Source organism: Corvus kubaryi, unplaced genomic scaffold (assembly GCF_017639235.1).
Source record: "Corvus kubaryi isolate FWS band 111438036 unplaced genomic scaffold, C.kubaryi_AGA036_p1.0 37334, whole genome shotgun sequence".
Taxonomy (NCBI): Eukaryota; Metazoa; Chordata; class Aves; order Passeriformes; family Corvidae; genus Corvus; species Corvus kubaryi.
In genome coordinates this window covers 9665412-9681955 of record NW_024581108.1, presented here as the reverse complement: position 1 = coordinate 9681955, position 16544 = coordinate 9665412, and the positions used below count along the sequence as shown (strand labels likewise).

The following is a 16544-nucleotide window of genomic DNA, read 5'->3' as shown; positions in this document are numbered from 1 at the left end:
CGCCCCGGGCCCCGCGGCTGAGTCAGGGCCGGAGCGGCGCGGGGTCCCAGGCGAGAGGAGAGGGGTCGCTGCCGCCCCGGCCCGCCCGCCGGCAGCTGCCCACGCGAGGCGAGAGAAGCGAGAACGCTTACCCATTTGGAGGGGCGAAGGAAGCTGGGCTGCGGACGGGGGATGCGCGGCAGCGTGCTAGTTTGGGTGACTTTAAATTTAGCCTCCCTTTAAGGAGCAATGGTGCTTGAGTTGGCTTTTTTTTTTTTTACTTTTCTGTTTCTCTCGACTCCTTCAGAGCTCGGCCCCCTAAACCACAAATTCCACTTCCTGAGCGTTAGTTAGGAGCTTCTGCAAAAAAAAAAAAAAAAGAAAAGAAAAGAAAGAAGAAAAATTTTAAAAAGCGCCCAAACCTCACAAATCACTAGTGTTCCCCTCCTCTGTTTCTCTCTCAGTTTTCCTTAAATGAAAACGTCTTACCGTATTCCACCTCACAGAGCTCGCTGAAGTGATACCGAAGTGTCATTCTGGAATCGGGCGCTTCGTTTCTCTCGGGGTTCTGTTTTAGAAATTACACACATCTATCTGAACTATTCTTGGATCCCCTTCGACTTCCGCAACGAGAACAAGTCACAGATTCAAAACACAGATTGACTCGGGCGGGCAGAGGGCAGGGGCTAGGGCAGCCGGCGCTCGCCCTGCTGAGCCCGCTCCGTGCCGCATGCCTGCCCTTGGCCCGGACGCATGTCCCGCCGCCATCGGGCCGTGCGTGGCGTTGTAATCAGGACTAAGGCCGGGTCCTGGGCGACGGAGACCTCTCCTAGCCTAGAAATAACTTGTTGTGGAAAACTCTTCTGGGATAAATACGCCCAACGGCGCTGAAAATACCTTAAGACCCAAGCCTAGAGGTTTGCTCATTTCCCTTCGGATTTAGGTAATGGTTAAATATGGAAGGGGTAGGCGAGATGCCCCCCCCACCCCTCCCTCCGGCTACTGTCGCTTGACAGCGATTCAAACATTAAGGCGAAAGCGGAGCGGAGCCAGGCAAGTGGGAAGAGATGGCCTCGTCGTCTGCGTGCCGGTGCTCAGGTTCTAACCCGGGGAGGATCCGTGGGGCACCGGAGACGAACACGGTAGCGGGGATTCGCGTCAGGCAGCATCCTGCGCCTGTGGAGACTCCCGCGTTGCGCAACGGGGAAGCCTGCTCCCTTCCGCAAAAAGAAAAAGGTTCGCTTTGCTTTACGCACACACACGACCCGAAAACACAGTTTTCCAGGTTTAGTCTCGGATTCCTAATGCAGTCAGGAAGTCAGGCTCGGGTGTTCGGTATCTTTCTGAGGTGGTTATGGGCTTCGCTCTCAGACATCTCAGGCCATCAGAAACTTCGTTTCGGTGACTGTAGGGCCGCCTAAAGTGCGGCTCTGCAGTGAGCGAGTCGAGGTTTAACACAATTTCCCGTTCAGAAACGACTGAGACTGAAGTCGGACGTGACAGAAGCAAACTTCAGCCTTCCTCACGCTCAGGAGCATGCTGGCTTTGAGACCAGGTGCTTTTTTTTCACCACTAGCCCCGAAGCATTTACAGAAAAATTAGCCACTTGGTGCCTGTGAGTCCCTACGGTTCATAGGATTAACCTAACTTCCCAAGATCTAAAAAAGCAAGCGAACACCACCTCGAGTAAAGCTGTCCAACAACTGAGTGATGCTTTACTGTGACACAAAAGAAAGCTGAAGAACACGACTGACACCTTCATTTTTGCCGGAAAGTTCCTGGTGCTGGGCGCAGCAGTTTTATTTACGGCATCTGTGTACCGCCTTGCTGCACCTTAGGTTGATTACTCTGAAAATCATTCACGCCTTCAGCTTCGAGAATCAATGCTGGAATCAGTAGAAATAACCAGATTAGAATAACTAGTTGTGATTTCTTGTATGCGTCTTCGTTGACTCACTGTTACTTTTTGCAAAACAGTCTTTCTCGTTTGCCTCTGAAATGGGATGATAAATTCATGCCCTTTCGTTTACCTTGCTACACACCGCTTTGACTGTGTAATGAAAGCACCAGAACACATTAAATTACTAGTAACGCTCATAAATAATTGTGACCTGGTTACAAGAAAATACACGTTCGTCGTTATACATCTAAATTCAAAATGCATACAGGTGCTGCTGTGGGCTGTAAGGCGTGGTAATCTCCGTTCGGAGGGTGCTTGCAGCCTTCTGGGAAGCTGGATGCGGGATGTGCTGCCGGGCGCCGAGCGACTCCCCTCGGGACTATCCTGCGGGAGGCACCCTGCTGAGCCCTTGTGCTCAGCCCACCTGCGGACGGCTCTTTCTCACCCACTGCTTCCTAATCAGGTTAAACCCCTTCAGCAGAAATAAATAAATCAAATGAGTTAACAAAGCAAATGCTAAATCCAGCATATAATCGTGTGAGGGTGGGTGCTGCACGGGAACCGGGAACGGACCTCCGGCTCCTGGGCTGTCAGTTTTCTCAAGCAATTAGAGGAGAAATTGTACGAAACCGGTTGTGTTTCGTGTTTTGCAAAACTAGTTCGTGCCTGAAGTGCATCCTCTGCCTTCCCGGATCTCGGCTGGACGGGCGAATTGATTCATGCTGCGGGTGAGGACGAGGGAAGCGGGACGCGGACGCTGCCCAGCGAGCGGTGCAGAAGATGACCCGAGGCTCCCAGCGAAGCCTTGTGCCGGTTTAGCTCTGTCCCTGGAGGGTGCGCGGGCAGCAGCCTTGGCCGGGACCTGGCGGGTCGCGGATCATGGCAGGGGCCGGCGTTAGCGGGGGCCGTGAGCGCTCGCACAGCCCGCTCCGCCCGCGGGGCCCGGTAGGGCCGGTGCTAGCGGGGCTGGGCGCGGGGCCGCCTCGTGCCCGCGGGGCCGCCTCGTGCCCGCGGGTGGCGGCGTCACGTGCCCGCGGGCGGCGGCGCGAGGCCGGCAAGGCGGGAAGCCGCCCCGCGCGCTCGGCCTTGAGGAGAGCCTTCCGCGCAGCCTCCTACAGCCATCGTCCCCAGGCTCTTCCCACCCCGAGAGGAGATGCTATCTGTAGTAACAGCACGCCGTAAAGAGGTGAAGGGGTTCAGCTTTTATTCTTGGTGTACAGTGTGACCTATGTGCCGCAGCTCAGTAACCTTTGAGATGGTCTTGCGTGTGCAGTGTCGAGCTGTTCCGTGCAGCCAAGTGTTCTGTGGCGTGGCAAAGCCAAAAGCCAGGGCCCAGAGCTGGCACACCGATGTAATTCATGGGAAATGTAGGGCTGGGTTTTAATGAAGTTGCTCTAATGCTTTTCTCAAAGGGAGTGTGATATTCAAAGTTAAACATAAAAACTTGCTAAGATGCAGTTGAATACAATAGCACATCATTGTTACTCCATAGTGACAAGAGAGGGGAAGAAATAAAAAAGAGGGGTTTAAAGTAGGGTGGGATTATGTTATAGTCGTGCTTAAGACTGAAGAGCTACTCAGTGTTAAGTCACTGTACGGTTTACGGCACCTGCCTGGTGTCAGCATTAGAGGTAAAACAACAACGGATAAGACACCAAAGGTGACAAGCTGGAGGTGAGATCTTTGTGTTCAGAAGTGGTGGGACACTTTGCAACAGGAAGAAGGATTTGAAGAACAGGATTTGACAGGTTAGCTGCTTGGTACAGAGGGGAGGAGAAGCAGTTTCCTGTGTGGGGTAGTCAGGATTGGGAGAAGGCAGCAAAAAAGGTGGGGAATTTATACCCACTTTAAAGTGATAAAACTTGGGATCACAGTTATGCAGAACAGTTCCACTATGAAAAGCTGCTAGAACTTGTAGCATTGTGCATTCTGTTGGGAAGCGTGTCTTTATTTTTTTTAAACTTTTTAAAGTTACTTTTAACATTCTGCTTATTATTTTTTCCCCCAGCATCTTGTCACTACCTTCTTTATGGTCCTCCTTGTGGCATAAACGCATGCTGTAAATATGTCAGAAATTAATCAGTGTTTTTGATTGCAATTGTTTTGATTGCTGGGGAAACAAAAGTAACTTCTGCTGCACCCAGAGCAGATTAGAAAATTATCACTATGAGCACAAACTGGAGAGGAAAAGTAACAGTAGGCTGTGGTGTTGAAGGCTGGGATGAAAAGAGGGGTTCCAGCTTTGGGAAGGAGCAGACCCAGAATGTACCTCTATTATGAATAGGAGAAAGTTGAATCAATGGTTATAGAACATAGACTATGCAAAATGTTCTCATAGGAATTCTAGTTTTCGTGGTAGGGCACTAGAAATTTCAGTCACTTGTGCAGTACTATGCAATTCAAAGAGTATGCCACATTGCTTTTGTTTTTCATAATTGTGAAATAAGGTATTAGTTCCTGGAAAGGGAGAGCATTAAGCTGTTGTATCTTAGTCAGTGTCCAGGCACGAGTAGGCATGCATACATTAGCATGTTTACTCTGAAGCTGAAACTTCATGCTATATAGAGGTTATATTGAAAGTCAATTTACTGTGTACTTTCCATCATTAGGAATTTCTGGTTCTATTGCCTACTGTGTAAATATATTTCAGTGATTTTTCTTATGTCTTGGACTAGTCTGTAAACAAAAAAAACGCCAAACCAAAACCAACCAAAAAACTCCATCAGCAGGTGTAATGCTCAGAGAATTACAGAATATATACTGATAAGAGTATTTCACAGAACAAAAATGTACGTCATTGAATCTAAAAATCCATTAGTTATCCATAGCTTTCATCTTCCTTCTTAATACACAGAGTTAGGAGCTGCTGCATGATCGAACATAACACCGTAGTTTCCATATAGATTACATGAACTTCTATCTTATAGGTTGGTTTTTTAAATTTTAGACTCCAGGACTACCATAACGGCTTTCCTAGGGGATTTGCATTATCTCCACCTTCCTCCAAAGTGAATTCCATTACTTGGAGCCTTTAGAGGTAGGGGAATTAGCAGCATATCTGTATAAAATGTGGATATTTTTATGCTAACATATCTTTAGGTCATTCTAGCTTAAGTGTATAAGCATCAGGTTTCACTAAGTCACTAACACTGTCTCTGATATCAAACAGTGATCACATTAATACCCCAGAAAACCATGTAGTTCCTTCTGTATTGCAGTTCCACAGAAGGGTTCAATAGTGATCAAGTTCAATAGCAGGATGTACAAAGTGGTTTTGATAAATTTATGCAAACTCCAATGTAAATGCTTCTTTTAATCCTTTTTGTAGCAATGTATTTTAGTCTGTGTATAAACAAGTCTTCTGAAACTGCAGTATATTCAGTGATTCACCTTTATCACTAGAAGATGAGTAGTAGAGATGTAGAAGTAGAGATGTAGTCAGTTGGATAAGGACTTTTGCGTATTTTTATTTATGCTGTTATTCAGTATCAGTATTTATTCTATTTGTATACTTTAAAATCACAAATGTTCAGGAAATAACCCTTGCCATCTGATCTCATTTGCTATCACTTGAACAGTAAGGCAGTTATTGCAAAATCATAACACTTCACTATTCAAACAGACAAGAGTTTTTATGGCCCTCCAACTGAATTTTGCGCCTGCCACTTATTACAGAACGTTACCTTTAAGAGAGGCTTGCAGCTGGTATTGATGACAGGCAACAAGACATTTGTCACCTATCCTATTGGGCAACAATGATCCAGGTGCAAACATAAGTTAGCAGATGCTCATTGGAAGGAAAGAAGATGACTGTTACTCATTTGTGAACAAAAGTGCTCCTGATTTGGTTTTGCATACATGACATTTTCAACAGGACTAAAGATCACTCGGCTAGTCCAACTCAGAGGTGGCAATTTACACAGGCTATACTTGGAACTACATATTCACTGGTAGGATGTGGGGAAATTTGGCAGAAATACTGAAACAAGTTAGGAGCTGCAGAAATCAGTAATTTGGAATTTGTCACCCACACGCTTAAAGATTTAAATTAGATTGCAGCTGGGCAGATAATACTGTTGAGATGCCCATAATGTGCTGTTTCCACACAGTCTTCTCTATCATTCTTTAAACATTTTTTATCTCCTCAGTTGTGTGGTTTCTTTCTGAAAACATATTCAAAATAAAGGGAAAGGAAATGCCTAATGGGATTAGCAGATGCATTCAGCAGAATGCTTCCACACTTTTTGCACTTTTAAACAACTACACTGTTTCTCGTGGGTAGCAAACCAGTTAACATACACACTGCCTATCAGCACCAAACTTCTGCATTGCATCTTTTCATTTAATAGAACAGTTGGAAACATTGCTAAAAGAAGTCTTAAGGATTGCTTAATTACGTAAGACGGAAATAACAGAATATTCTTGACTAAAATGTGTCTGCAAGAGCAAGTAAATGTTCATATGACAACAGCAGAATATCTTGCTCTGTTCAAGAAGCTAAGGCTGTTTAACTGGATATCAGTTTTCAGGAGACTGGAAGCAGATTGCTCAGCTAGCTCTTACTGCTTTGTTCATAACAGCTATTTGGTGATGGCACCAATAGTGTATTTCCTAGATAGTTCTGCAATATAAACTGTAAGAGCACTGAATGTACGTATTTTCACTGCACTGACCATGTCTTCATTAGAACTAACATATGAATAATTCTTCACCTTATTTGAACCTATCTAGAGCCCGCAAGTAACTATGTGTTAACCAGGGACTATAGCTTGGAAGAGACTAAACAGTAAATGCTGCAACCTTGTTAAATCATGAAAAATTTATTTTCATTACATATACATGAAGGTAAAAGATTTCAGTCAATAGTGTTTTGAACAAGCATTTCTGACATGAGCCTGTTAGTGTAGCTAGTCTGAAACTTAATGCAAAGTTAGTGTTTTTCTTTATTTAGTAATTCACTTTTAGTGTGTATATACAGAATTCATTTTCCTGTTAGAACACCAGAGACAGTAATATTGCAACATTTACATTCCTCATATAAAATGGAGTAATGTACATTTTCAGCTTGGTGTAGATACATAAATATGTACAAAATAAACATTATTGTAATTATCATATTCAGACCAGTTATTATTTAGCAACATCTAAAGCAGATGCACACAGATTTAAGTGAAAATGGTGAAAAACACCTTTATGACATTAGTGACCATTATTTGCATATATAAAGTAGTATAGATAAAGGCTCGTCTTTCAAGCCTTCTGTGGGCATCCAATAACTTTAGTAAAAAACCAAAACTAATTGAGAAGCATAAGATAATTATATATATATATGTGTGTAATGATCAGATGGTTTACTAGTGTCCATCTTGATCACAAAAGGGTAACAATGTAAAACATACACGTTTGTTCAGAGCATAAAATATTGCACAAAAGCAATTTCTTTTGAGGAAAATAATTCCCGTGTTTGTGAACAGCAAAAATGCTTCTTACACATTAAAGAAATAATATATTTGTAGTTTCTAAACCAAAGAACATTCAGTAATACTGTCAAAACTGTCATCCATCAACTCCTTCCCAGCCTGTTTTATGGCAATGGTATGTCATCAGCAAGATTTGGCAAAGAGAGAAGGCAGATAGACAGTACATGTATATTTATCACAGGCCAGACCAAATCCAATAGTTACCTAAACCAACTCTGGATGGCTTCAGTTACCCGACAATTTCAGCCTTAAAGAAATATGGAAGTCTTCAGTGCTAGTCACAGTGATAATCACACAGTAGTAGAGTAAGATTCCATTCTTCTCTGCTTAGAAACCATCTTGTCTGAATTTTCAGTCTGCAGGGCACTTTCTTCAGTATCACTGTCACTGCTGTCTACAAGTGTGTGATCCAAAGACATCTGACCAGTCCTCCTGTGTAGATGAAAGTTAATCCCACTCTCCTGTATGGAGTTAGTTATAAAATCTTCATCAGAAGAATGAAATGATTCATCATCTCCTGTGAAATGGTTGACAATGTGAATCCCATCAAAAGTGGGTTGGTCTGAGAAGTTTCTCTGGCCTTTTAGACATTTGATCTGTTAGAAAAATTTGAAGTTGACAATTAATCAGAGCTCAAGAATCCAGCAATAAAAAACCCCAAACAATAAAAACCAAACCAAAAAAACAAGTGCATTTTCAAGAAATGCCTCATTGAACTCTTACTGGATAAAATGAAAGATCTGAAAAGTACCACATTTGATGATCACTTCAAGTATTATAGTTTTAAGGCTTAATAATCAAGGTACCTAGAATCAATAATGAGAGATTCCTCTTTTACTGCATCTTTAATATCCCCACAAGGATGGTTTCTATTTTCTAGAGTGGCCTATTTGTTTCGACAGCAAACAAATAGCAGCAAATTTCTTTTGGCCTTAGCATTTTACTTTTACAGCTCCATTCTTTCTCCTATCGCCTGATTTCTTACTTGAAAAAGCCCCCCCTTCAAAGAACAGGGTCCCAAGTGAATATTGCAGCTTCTCACAGTCACAGAAAAAATCCCAGAGCATATGTTTAGTTCAGTCTACATTGTAACATTAGGTATCTTAATTATCTAATTCAGATCCAATGAGATTTCAGATCAAGTTGTATGAGAGAAATGTCTCTGTATAGCACAAACAGATTGTAGTTGCAATTTTAAGAGAATATCAAACAAGACAAAAATGATTGTCAGACCACGGACAAGATAACATTTTAATTCAATGTGATGCACAGTGATACACAATTTCAACCATGCATTCAAGCTATTCAAAACTAAACCCCAAAGCACTAAAGTCTGGCAAGTCCCCTGTTAATTTAATGAAAAATAACTGCAGCTCATGGAAGACATTCTGGAGGTTGGTTGTTTTTGTGGTGTTTTGGTTTGTTTGATCTCGAATTTCATTTTTGTTAGCTTTTAGTAGCAAATACCTCAGGGTCAGTTTGACAGTCTAAGAGCATTAAGATAAAAAATCCTGAGGATGCAGATAAACATTAAAAATGGATTATAGAACCTTCCAAATGTCACTCTAAAAGCTTAAAAAGGAAGAAGCACCAAGTGCTACTTTGGAAGCGACTTTTTGCAGTAACAGACCTGGAGAATAGAAAGAATAAAATGCTGAAGAGTTTCTTTACAGAAATCTGTTTGATGTTTCATAAATCTGAAGCAATATTCACTTTGATAAATGAGAAGTGCATGTATGTCCTCAGTATTGACACCAATAGGAGATTTTTACCTGTCCATTTGGGGAAGAAGGAATCTCTGTACTTACCATGGGCTTGAGCAGAAGATGAGAATAAAAAGGAGTTGAAAAAAGATTACAAGAGTCATAATCATGCTAGAAGGCATTAAATTGCACGTTAGCATGTAAAAACTCCAGCTTTTGATGTTTTATCAAAAAATCCCTGTTAGAAATATGGGTACATGATGTAGATCTAAACCGTGGTTGTTACTATGCATACTAATGTTAGTTTTTTGCATTTTCTTTACATACACATAGGCTGCAGTTGTTTATGAGGACTTTGTGTAAAGGCAAGCAAAACAGAGCTCCACATTTGCACAGCATAACTCATGATGCAAGCAAAATCAGCTTATACCGGAATAGATAATTTTTACTAGCTTATATACCGAGATGCAGAAAGCCTGGTAAAGACATTCTTGTGTTATTTAGAAATATTATTCCTGAAAATATCCTGCAATATGATCAGATTAGCTGCCACATGAATTTTCCAAAACAGCTATCAATTTTAGTCACTAAGAAAATAAAACACAGAAACCCAACAATTTCTCTCCACCCTCACCACAGGAAAAAAAAGAACTGCTGTACAAGTGACTACAAACTTCATATTAGAATAAGAAATTATATGCTTTTAGGTCTGTACAGTTGAGCCATTGGTTCACCTGAAATTATAAAGCTGATACTCAATGTTAGTTGTTTTGAACACTCAGCCAAGCCAATGACCTCAGCTGTTTTCCTGAAGACTTAAACATGATACCTTTAGATGAACTTATTTAGGAAACATGACAAAATCATGGTTTCACAGTTTTAGGCAGTAACCTTTCCAAATGGGAGTCTGTGGAAAATGCTGTTGGTGAAAAGAGATCATGAATAGACACAGCCTTTGCCAGTTCCTAAAGGGAGTCTCAGAAAACACTGTTATCTTTGTGCATCCTTTCATTAAAATAACAAATCTGTGACCTTCCAGAAACCCTTTTCATCTGCAGCTTTACACTTGCCTGCCTTTTTTTCTTAAGTACTCCTCACATCCAAGGGGAAACAGACTGCTGTGAAGAAATGAACATACTGCAGAGAACGCACACTACACATCTACCAATGTAACTTCTGTCTACTTCAGAAATGGCCACCTCAGCCAGAATACTACAGCATAGACCTTGTTTGTATTATGGGGATCAACAGGCTGGAGAGCAACACTGCTGAAGAGGACAATGGGGTCCTGACACACAGGAGGCTAAGCCTGAATCCACTCTGTCCCTGGGCAGTGATGAAGGCTAACAGCATACTAGGCTGCACTGACAAGGACAAGTGTACTTTCATAGTTGAAGATAATTCAGGGGCCCTTCAACCTAATATTTGTTCAGGAGCATTTCTGAAGGAACTAGATTATTTGCAATTTTTATTGCAACAGGAAGGCTTCGTAAGGCTTCTCAAAGCATTTGAAACAACTTGCAGACAGCCTGCACGCCAATGCAGTTAGATACCAGTGGCCAATGCCACCATAAAGCTCTAAAATGGAGGTTTCCTAAAATGAAGTTTTGTACTCTCACATAACTTTACAGTCTAGCAAGTGAGGCTCTACACTCCTAAAAGAAAAAACAGTATCTTTTTTCAAGGCAGGAACATTACTGTCCTACTGGCTCAAGGCAACAGTCCATCAGCCTAATACGGTACCTCCAACAGTGACAACAGGCCTCCATTCACTTGTCCAGAAACTGTTGTAGCAAATATGAATGAAATCTTTTTCTAGCTGCTTTGACATGCATTTATACATCAGCCATCCATGACTGATTATATTATTTGCTGTCTATCTCCACATCTTCCTATGGCAATGAATTCCAGAAATTCCTTTATTTTTAAACTAATCTACTTGTTTTAGTAACTGCCCCCAAATTCTAATAATGCAGGAACAAGTGGTGAAAAGCAGTTCTATGATCATTTTTCTGAAACTTAGATCACATCTTCTTCAGCTTTCTCTCTAGAGCAGATGAGTTCCAATTCGTTTTAGCCTCTCATAAACAGGGAGTAATCAAGACAACTGTAATTTCAGTTGCCCTTTAACTTCCCTACAGACCTTCTTTATAAACTCTCTACATCCATCTAGATAGCAAGTGGCAATACAACTCCCTTTATTTGGTTTTTAATATACTTCCTGTTGATGCCCAGCATTGCCTTGTCTGATTTGGCTGGTGCTGCATGTTAAGCCAGTGATGTCAGAGGACTCAATACCAACTTGAAAACATCTTTCCTGATTTGTAACTACCAATTCTATGTTTGCCATTGTGTAGGTATGGCTTAGATTTTGCAATAGATGAATAATCACCTTATTCACACAGAAGTTAATTTGTCAGCTTTTTAAGACAGACTTGAGATTCTTGCTTGTCAGGGTTTCATTTGAACGTGGAAAAAGAGCTTAAGGTAGGAACTAAAGCATTAAGCTAAGATCTTGCCAATCATCTACCCAAGCATATCGAGAGAATGGGAAATCCAACTAAGGACTGGAATGCAGGATGTGTGGACCCAACCCAAACACAGCCTGCCCCCTCCCCCCTCCTGTTCTACTCTATCCTTATCCCTGAAGGAACTACAGCCATGTTGAGCAAAGTATGGACTTGCACCCCAGTGTCTCTTACTTTCTGTTCTCTTTTGTACAAAGAGTCAATGTTTGTTAAAGGCTTTCAGTTTTGTGTCTGGCCTTCCTTCATGTGAAGGGAGCTAGATCTCTGTCACTCCAACAAGTGACATTTAAATGAACCTGTTTCTTACTGCTTCACTTTTGCAAGAATCTCAAATCTGATCACATCTGCCAAAAAAATTTAAAAAAAACAAACAAACCAAAACCCAAAAAACCCCAATTAAAAAAATGGGTGTGGTAAACCCTGTGTGTTTTGCTTTTAATTCTCAAATCAAGGTCATATTGTCTAGATGACTGCAGCTTCAACTCAGTTTTCACTACTGCACATTCACATGGTCTTTAGGACATTTCAAAGGGTTAATAACATTATGTGATCAAAATATATATCATCATTATCCCTTCAAAAGCCAGCTGAATCAAGAACAAAACCTTAATAATGTGTGTATTTATATACCTTCTTGTGTCTAAAGAATTTAGCATTTTAAAGACAAACTGGTCAACATATGAAAATACTTCAACTGTACATACTCTTTAACAGGTAACACTGTACTTCCACAAATATAGAAGAGCTGGAAAAAGGTGAACAATCAGATCCTTGAACCTTAGAATAAACTTTCTTACCTGATGCTGACTGCCTCATCAAGCCAGGCGTGAAGGAGAAACAGTAAAGAGAAATTTAGAAGTTTTAAACAATTCAAAAGGCGTTCTATATTACATAGTAGAATCAAGTTTGAAGGGTGACAGTCAGTTGCAAGCAAGTTATATTTCTAAGTTGCTTTGGTTTTTTTGACTTGGGACCAGATGTCAAACTTTGAAGTGGGACTTTGTGAATGAGTTTGACTTAAGCTCTGGGAGATATTTTTATGTTGTAACCTGTGAGGTTTTAAGCTAGTAGTTCAGTGGTGAAAAGTTGAACTAAAATGCTACTGTCTGCTCCCTTTAAAAGGCTTCAGTAACTAATTATTGACATTTACTCAATTCCAAAGTAATAAAGATAGGTTTTAACAAAGCTTGCCAATAAATATTAAATCTAGTCACAGTAAGATAACCAAGCAATACGCAAGTGACATCAAAATATGACCACTGCCTTGGGTGAATAAAATTGGCTTTGGCAGAAGGCAATATGTCAATTTAAATGTTTATTTAAAAAATAGAGATCCTGAATTCTCAGTGCTTTTACTTACAGGAATCTAAAAATCAGAATTCCCTCTTTATTTGTTCCAACCTTAGTAATAGTTGAAACTCTTCATAAGATTTCCTTCCTTCCAAACATGATTCAAAAGAAAACTAAAATGTTGCTGAAAATATGATCTAACCACATTTAGCTGAAGAAACAAGTCGTAAGGATTTTCAAATACCTCTCCTATAATTCAGAAAAACACTGTCAATTTGGCACCATGAAAATAGAGATTTAGGAGTCAAAACCTAATTACAAGCCAATAAAAAAATCAGTTATGATCTATTAAATTATAATCACATTTAACACGAATAAAAGCAAACTACTTGGAGTTCTTAAAACTTTCTGAGACTGTCCACAGCAGCTAATGGGATCCCTTATACTTAACAGCTGACTGCTACTTAGTGATGACTCTCCCATCGTAACGAGATGACTCCAGTTTAAGGCATACAGTATTATACTACCACTTCTTTAAAAATACTCCCACTAACTTTTTTTGGAAAAATGCTTATCACAGCAAATGAAGTAATTGGACCATCTCCAATGGAATTAGTGGGAAATATGTTGCCATTAAGGACACAAATATCAGTTCAGACGAATATTACATCCAGCAGGTACTATGATGCAGAAGCCATTTTTCCCCTGTACTCAGCACTGGTTAGGCTGCACTTCAAGTGCTGTTTTCAGTCCTGGGCCCCTCAATTTAGGAAGGATGTTGAGGTGCTCAGTCACATCCAGAGAAGGGCAACAAGGTTGGTGAAAGGTCTAGAACACAAGCCCTATGAGGAGCAGCTATGAGCACTGGGGTTGTTAAGCCTGGACAAGAGGAGGCTCAGGGGAGAGCTTATCACTCTCTACAGCTCCCTGACAGGAGGTTATAGCAAGACTTGGGGGCGGGGGGGGAGGGTGTCTTCTTCCAGGCAACCAGCAACAGGACAAGAAGACATAGTCTTAAGCTGTGCCAGGGGAAGTTTACATTAGGAAAAAATTCTTCACAGCGAGTGATTGGGCATTGGAATGGGCTGCCCAGGGAGGCGGTGGAGTCGCTGTCCCTGGAGGTGTTTAAGACTGGATGTGGCACTTACTACCATGGTCTAGTTGATAAGGTGGTGTTAGGTCATAGGTTGGACTCAATCTCAAAGGTCTTTTTCAACCTAGTTCATTCTGTGACTGTGATTTTTGGAGTTTATAAATGGATTCAATCTAATATAGCTGCAGTGCCATTTCTCCACATCTTTGAGCAATTGTAGCAAAAACCCCTTGAAACTGGCAATAGAAGCTAATCAGAAATCAGAGCAAGTAGTAAACTCTAGGCTGTATAATCCTACTGTGGGCCCAAGCAGTAGAGCAGTGAATGACAATATTAAATACCTGAACAGACCTAGGCTTCTTTTTCTGGCTGTGCCAGTATGGCTGCTATTCTTCAAAGTCAAAAAACCCAAAGAGTCTCTGTACTGGCCTTTTTTCCCCATCTATAGTAGGCTTAAAAGCCTACTATATGAGGTACTACAACATTAATTGAATCTGCCCCACTCATCATTAGCTCTTTGGAAACCAAGATTATGTATGCAGTTAATTACTAAAGTCTCCTGTTTAAGGAGACTATTACCTTTGTTTTTGAAGCTCATACTTTTAAAAGGATGACCAAGAATAACATATTGCTATACAAACTGAAATATTTATCTCAAATGAACTTTGCTGACCATACCACTAAAGAGAGTTCAAACCCCTCCAGTGTGTTGTAAGCGAAAAGCAAAAGAGCAGCAGAGAATTTCCAAGAATGAGTAATTTCAGGCTTTGGGGTTTTTTAACAGCATTTAAGTATTTGGCCTCTGTTTTAAATTGCCAGCTTCTGTAAGTCATATTCAGTCTAAGAGTAATACAAAATGTGTTACAAAATCCCTATAGCTGTTAGGAAGCTTAAATAAAATCTACAGAACTATTTTAATGCATTGAAAGAAAGCTCACCCCAGTTGTCCACCTGTTTATTTCAATTGCTCTGAATGTACTCTTAAATTTCTTAAGTTTTTATAAAAAGTTTTATTATCATTTTGAGAGCACTTGAGCTAAAACAAAATATGATAAATTAAGTGTATGTTGTATATCAGTTTTACCATAGACGAGTCTGCTGTATTGTAAACGTGACAAAGATTAAAACCAGCAACAAGCGTTCAGACCAGAAGGTTTCCAGTGAATCAGAACAGGAAACCAATAAAGCGATCAATGGGAGGTCATGACTTTATGATCACTGCACTATATGGTTAAAGTATCTGGTTTTGATCTAGTACAGTGTAATCAAGTTAAACTTTGAAGTTAGGTATGAAATGTGTAATTGAAGTAGCAACAGCACTGAGGAATACCCAACTGTTAATGCTATTTTGAAAAGAAGTCAGTATTTGGTAACTGTGTCAGGTTTTACTTCTTGAGGGATTTTTTTCTAAGATCTGACAGGTTTGTTGTAATGAGACTGTGTGCAATTCCAAAGGAAGTTCCAAGATGACAGGCCTAGGAATTTTCCTTCTACCTACTAGCTAGTTATTTATAGAAAGTTCCCAGAAACTCTTTCTACAAGAAGCTGTAATGGAAGTGTTTATTTGGAGTGAGGACATGGCAACAAAAATATTTTAAATCAGCAGTATAATCACACTTAATGTACTGCAATTATTATATTCAAGAAAATACCTAAATCTCAATACTCCTTCTCCTTACCGCATGCATCTATAAATACAAACGTTACTGAAACCTCAAGCATTAACTAGAATGTACTGGCTGATAGAGACTGAAAATGCGCCCATTACAGGCAACAGTTACAGGAAATGAGCATTTCACACTTTTACTCTGTCCTTTTAAAGCAGGATTTAAACTCAGCATTTTTAAATGGACTAAGTAACATTTTTACCCCTGATTGCAGAAATGACTTTCATCTGTGCTGGCTGCCACTCAAATTGATAAAAGAATTTTAGGAGGTGTTTCTACCACATTTCCACTGTTCGCCCCACTTAGATAAGCTTACAGAGACCTATTACAAGCTAATATATAGCAGTCTTCTCCTGAGCTTGTTTTCTTCCATAGCTGGCACCTATGTGTGGGTGCTAACACACAATTTTTGCAAGGAACAACCACTCAGATAAACCAGTGGAACCTCAATTCCTCCATTTTTCAATCCCCAAAACTTGATTTATAGGTGGAAAAACATATCTGACATAGCTCTGATCAGTAAAGCAGACAGGTCATGCAATCAAGACAATCAAGAACATTATTGCCATGATAAAGAAATAACTTTATCTATAATCAGTTTACTTGCTTTGGCAATCCACATAAACTTTAAAGGACACAGTGTAATTAATTATAGCTAGCTATATTCATCTCTAATGTAGCAATCGAGAACTGTTATTACATTGCTCAGCAAGACAGATCTGGAGCTTTGATGTGTAGAATACAGTCAGGAAAAAAACAAAGGGGGAAAATGTTTATAAAAACAGCAATCGCCAATCTTCATTTATTTTACCATTGAATCTAACCTGTAATAAGTGGCAGTGAAACAGTTAAGATTCATACCAAAAATCATTGCCCTCATCCAAGTAAACAAAGTCATACCTGT

General features: G+C 40.4%; 2 protein-coding genes across 7 annotated transcripts in view; both read right to left on the bottom strand.

Annotated features, from left to right (window-relative positions):
• GFI1 (growth factor independent 1 transcriptional repressor) overlaps positions 1–1396 on the bottom strand; it is a 14271-nt gene extending 12875 nt beyond the window's left edge. The window contains exons 1-2 of one of the 2 annotated variants that reach the window (XM_042030209.1): positions 469–1396; positions 132–339 (exon numbers count right to left, since the gene is read on the bottom strand). The gene's annotated coding sequence lies outside the window, so the exon portion shown is untranslated. The remainder of the gene's footprint in view (positions 1–131; positions 340–468) is intronic. The other variant, XM_042030208.1, reaches the window with a different exon arrangement.
• A 5287-nt stretch (positions 1397–6683) lies between these two features.
• Positions 6684–16544, bottom strand: part of EVI5 (ecotropic viral integration site 5) — a 62518-nt gene continuing 52657 nt past the window's right edge. For 4 of the 5 annotated variants that reach the window (XM_042030201.1, XM_042030204.1, XM_042030203.1 and 1 more), the window contains one exon: positions 6684–7955. In XM_042030201.1, coding sequence (XP_041886135.1) covers positions 7650–7955 — 306 coding nt within the window. In that variant the 3' untranslated portion in view covers positions 6684–7649. Of the gene's footprint in view, positions 7956–12387; positions 12398–16544 lie in introns of all 5 variants that reach the window. The other variant, XM_042030206.1, reaches the window with a different exon arrangement.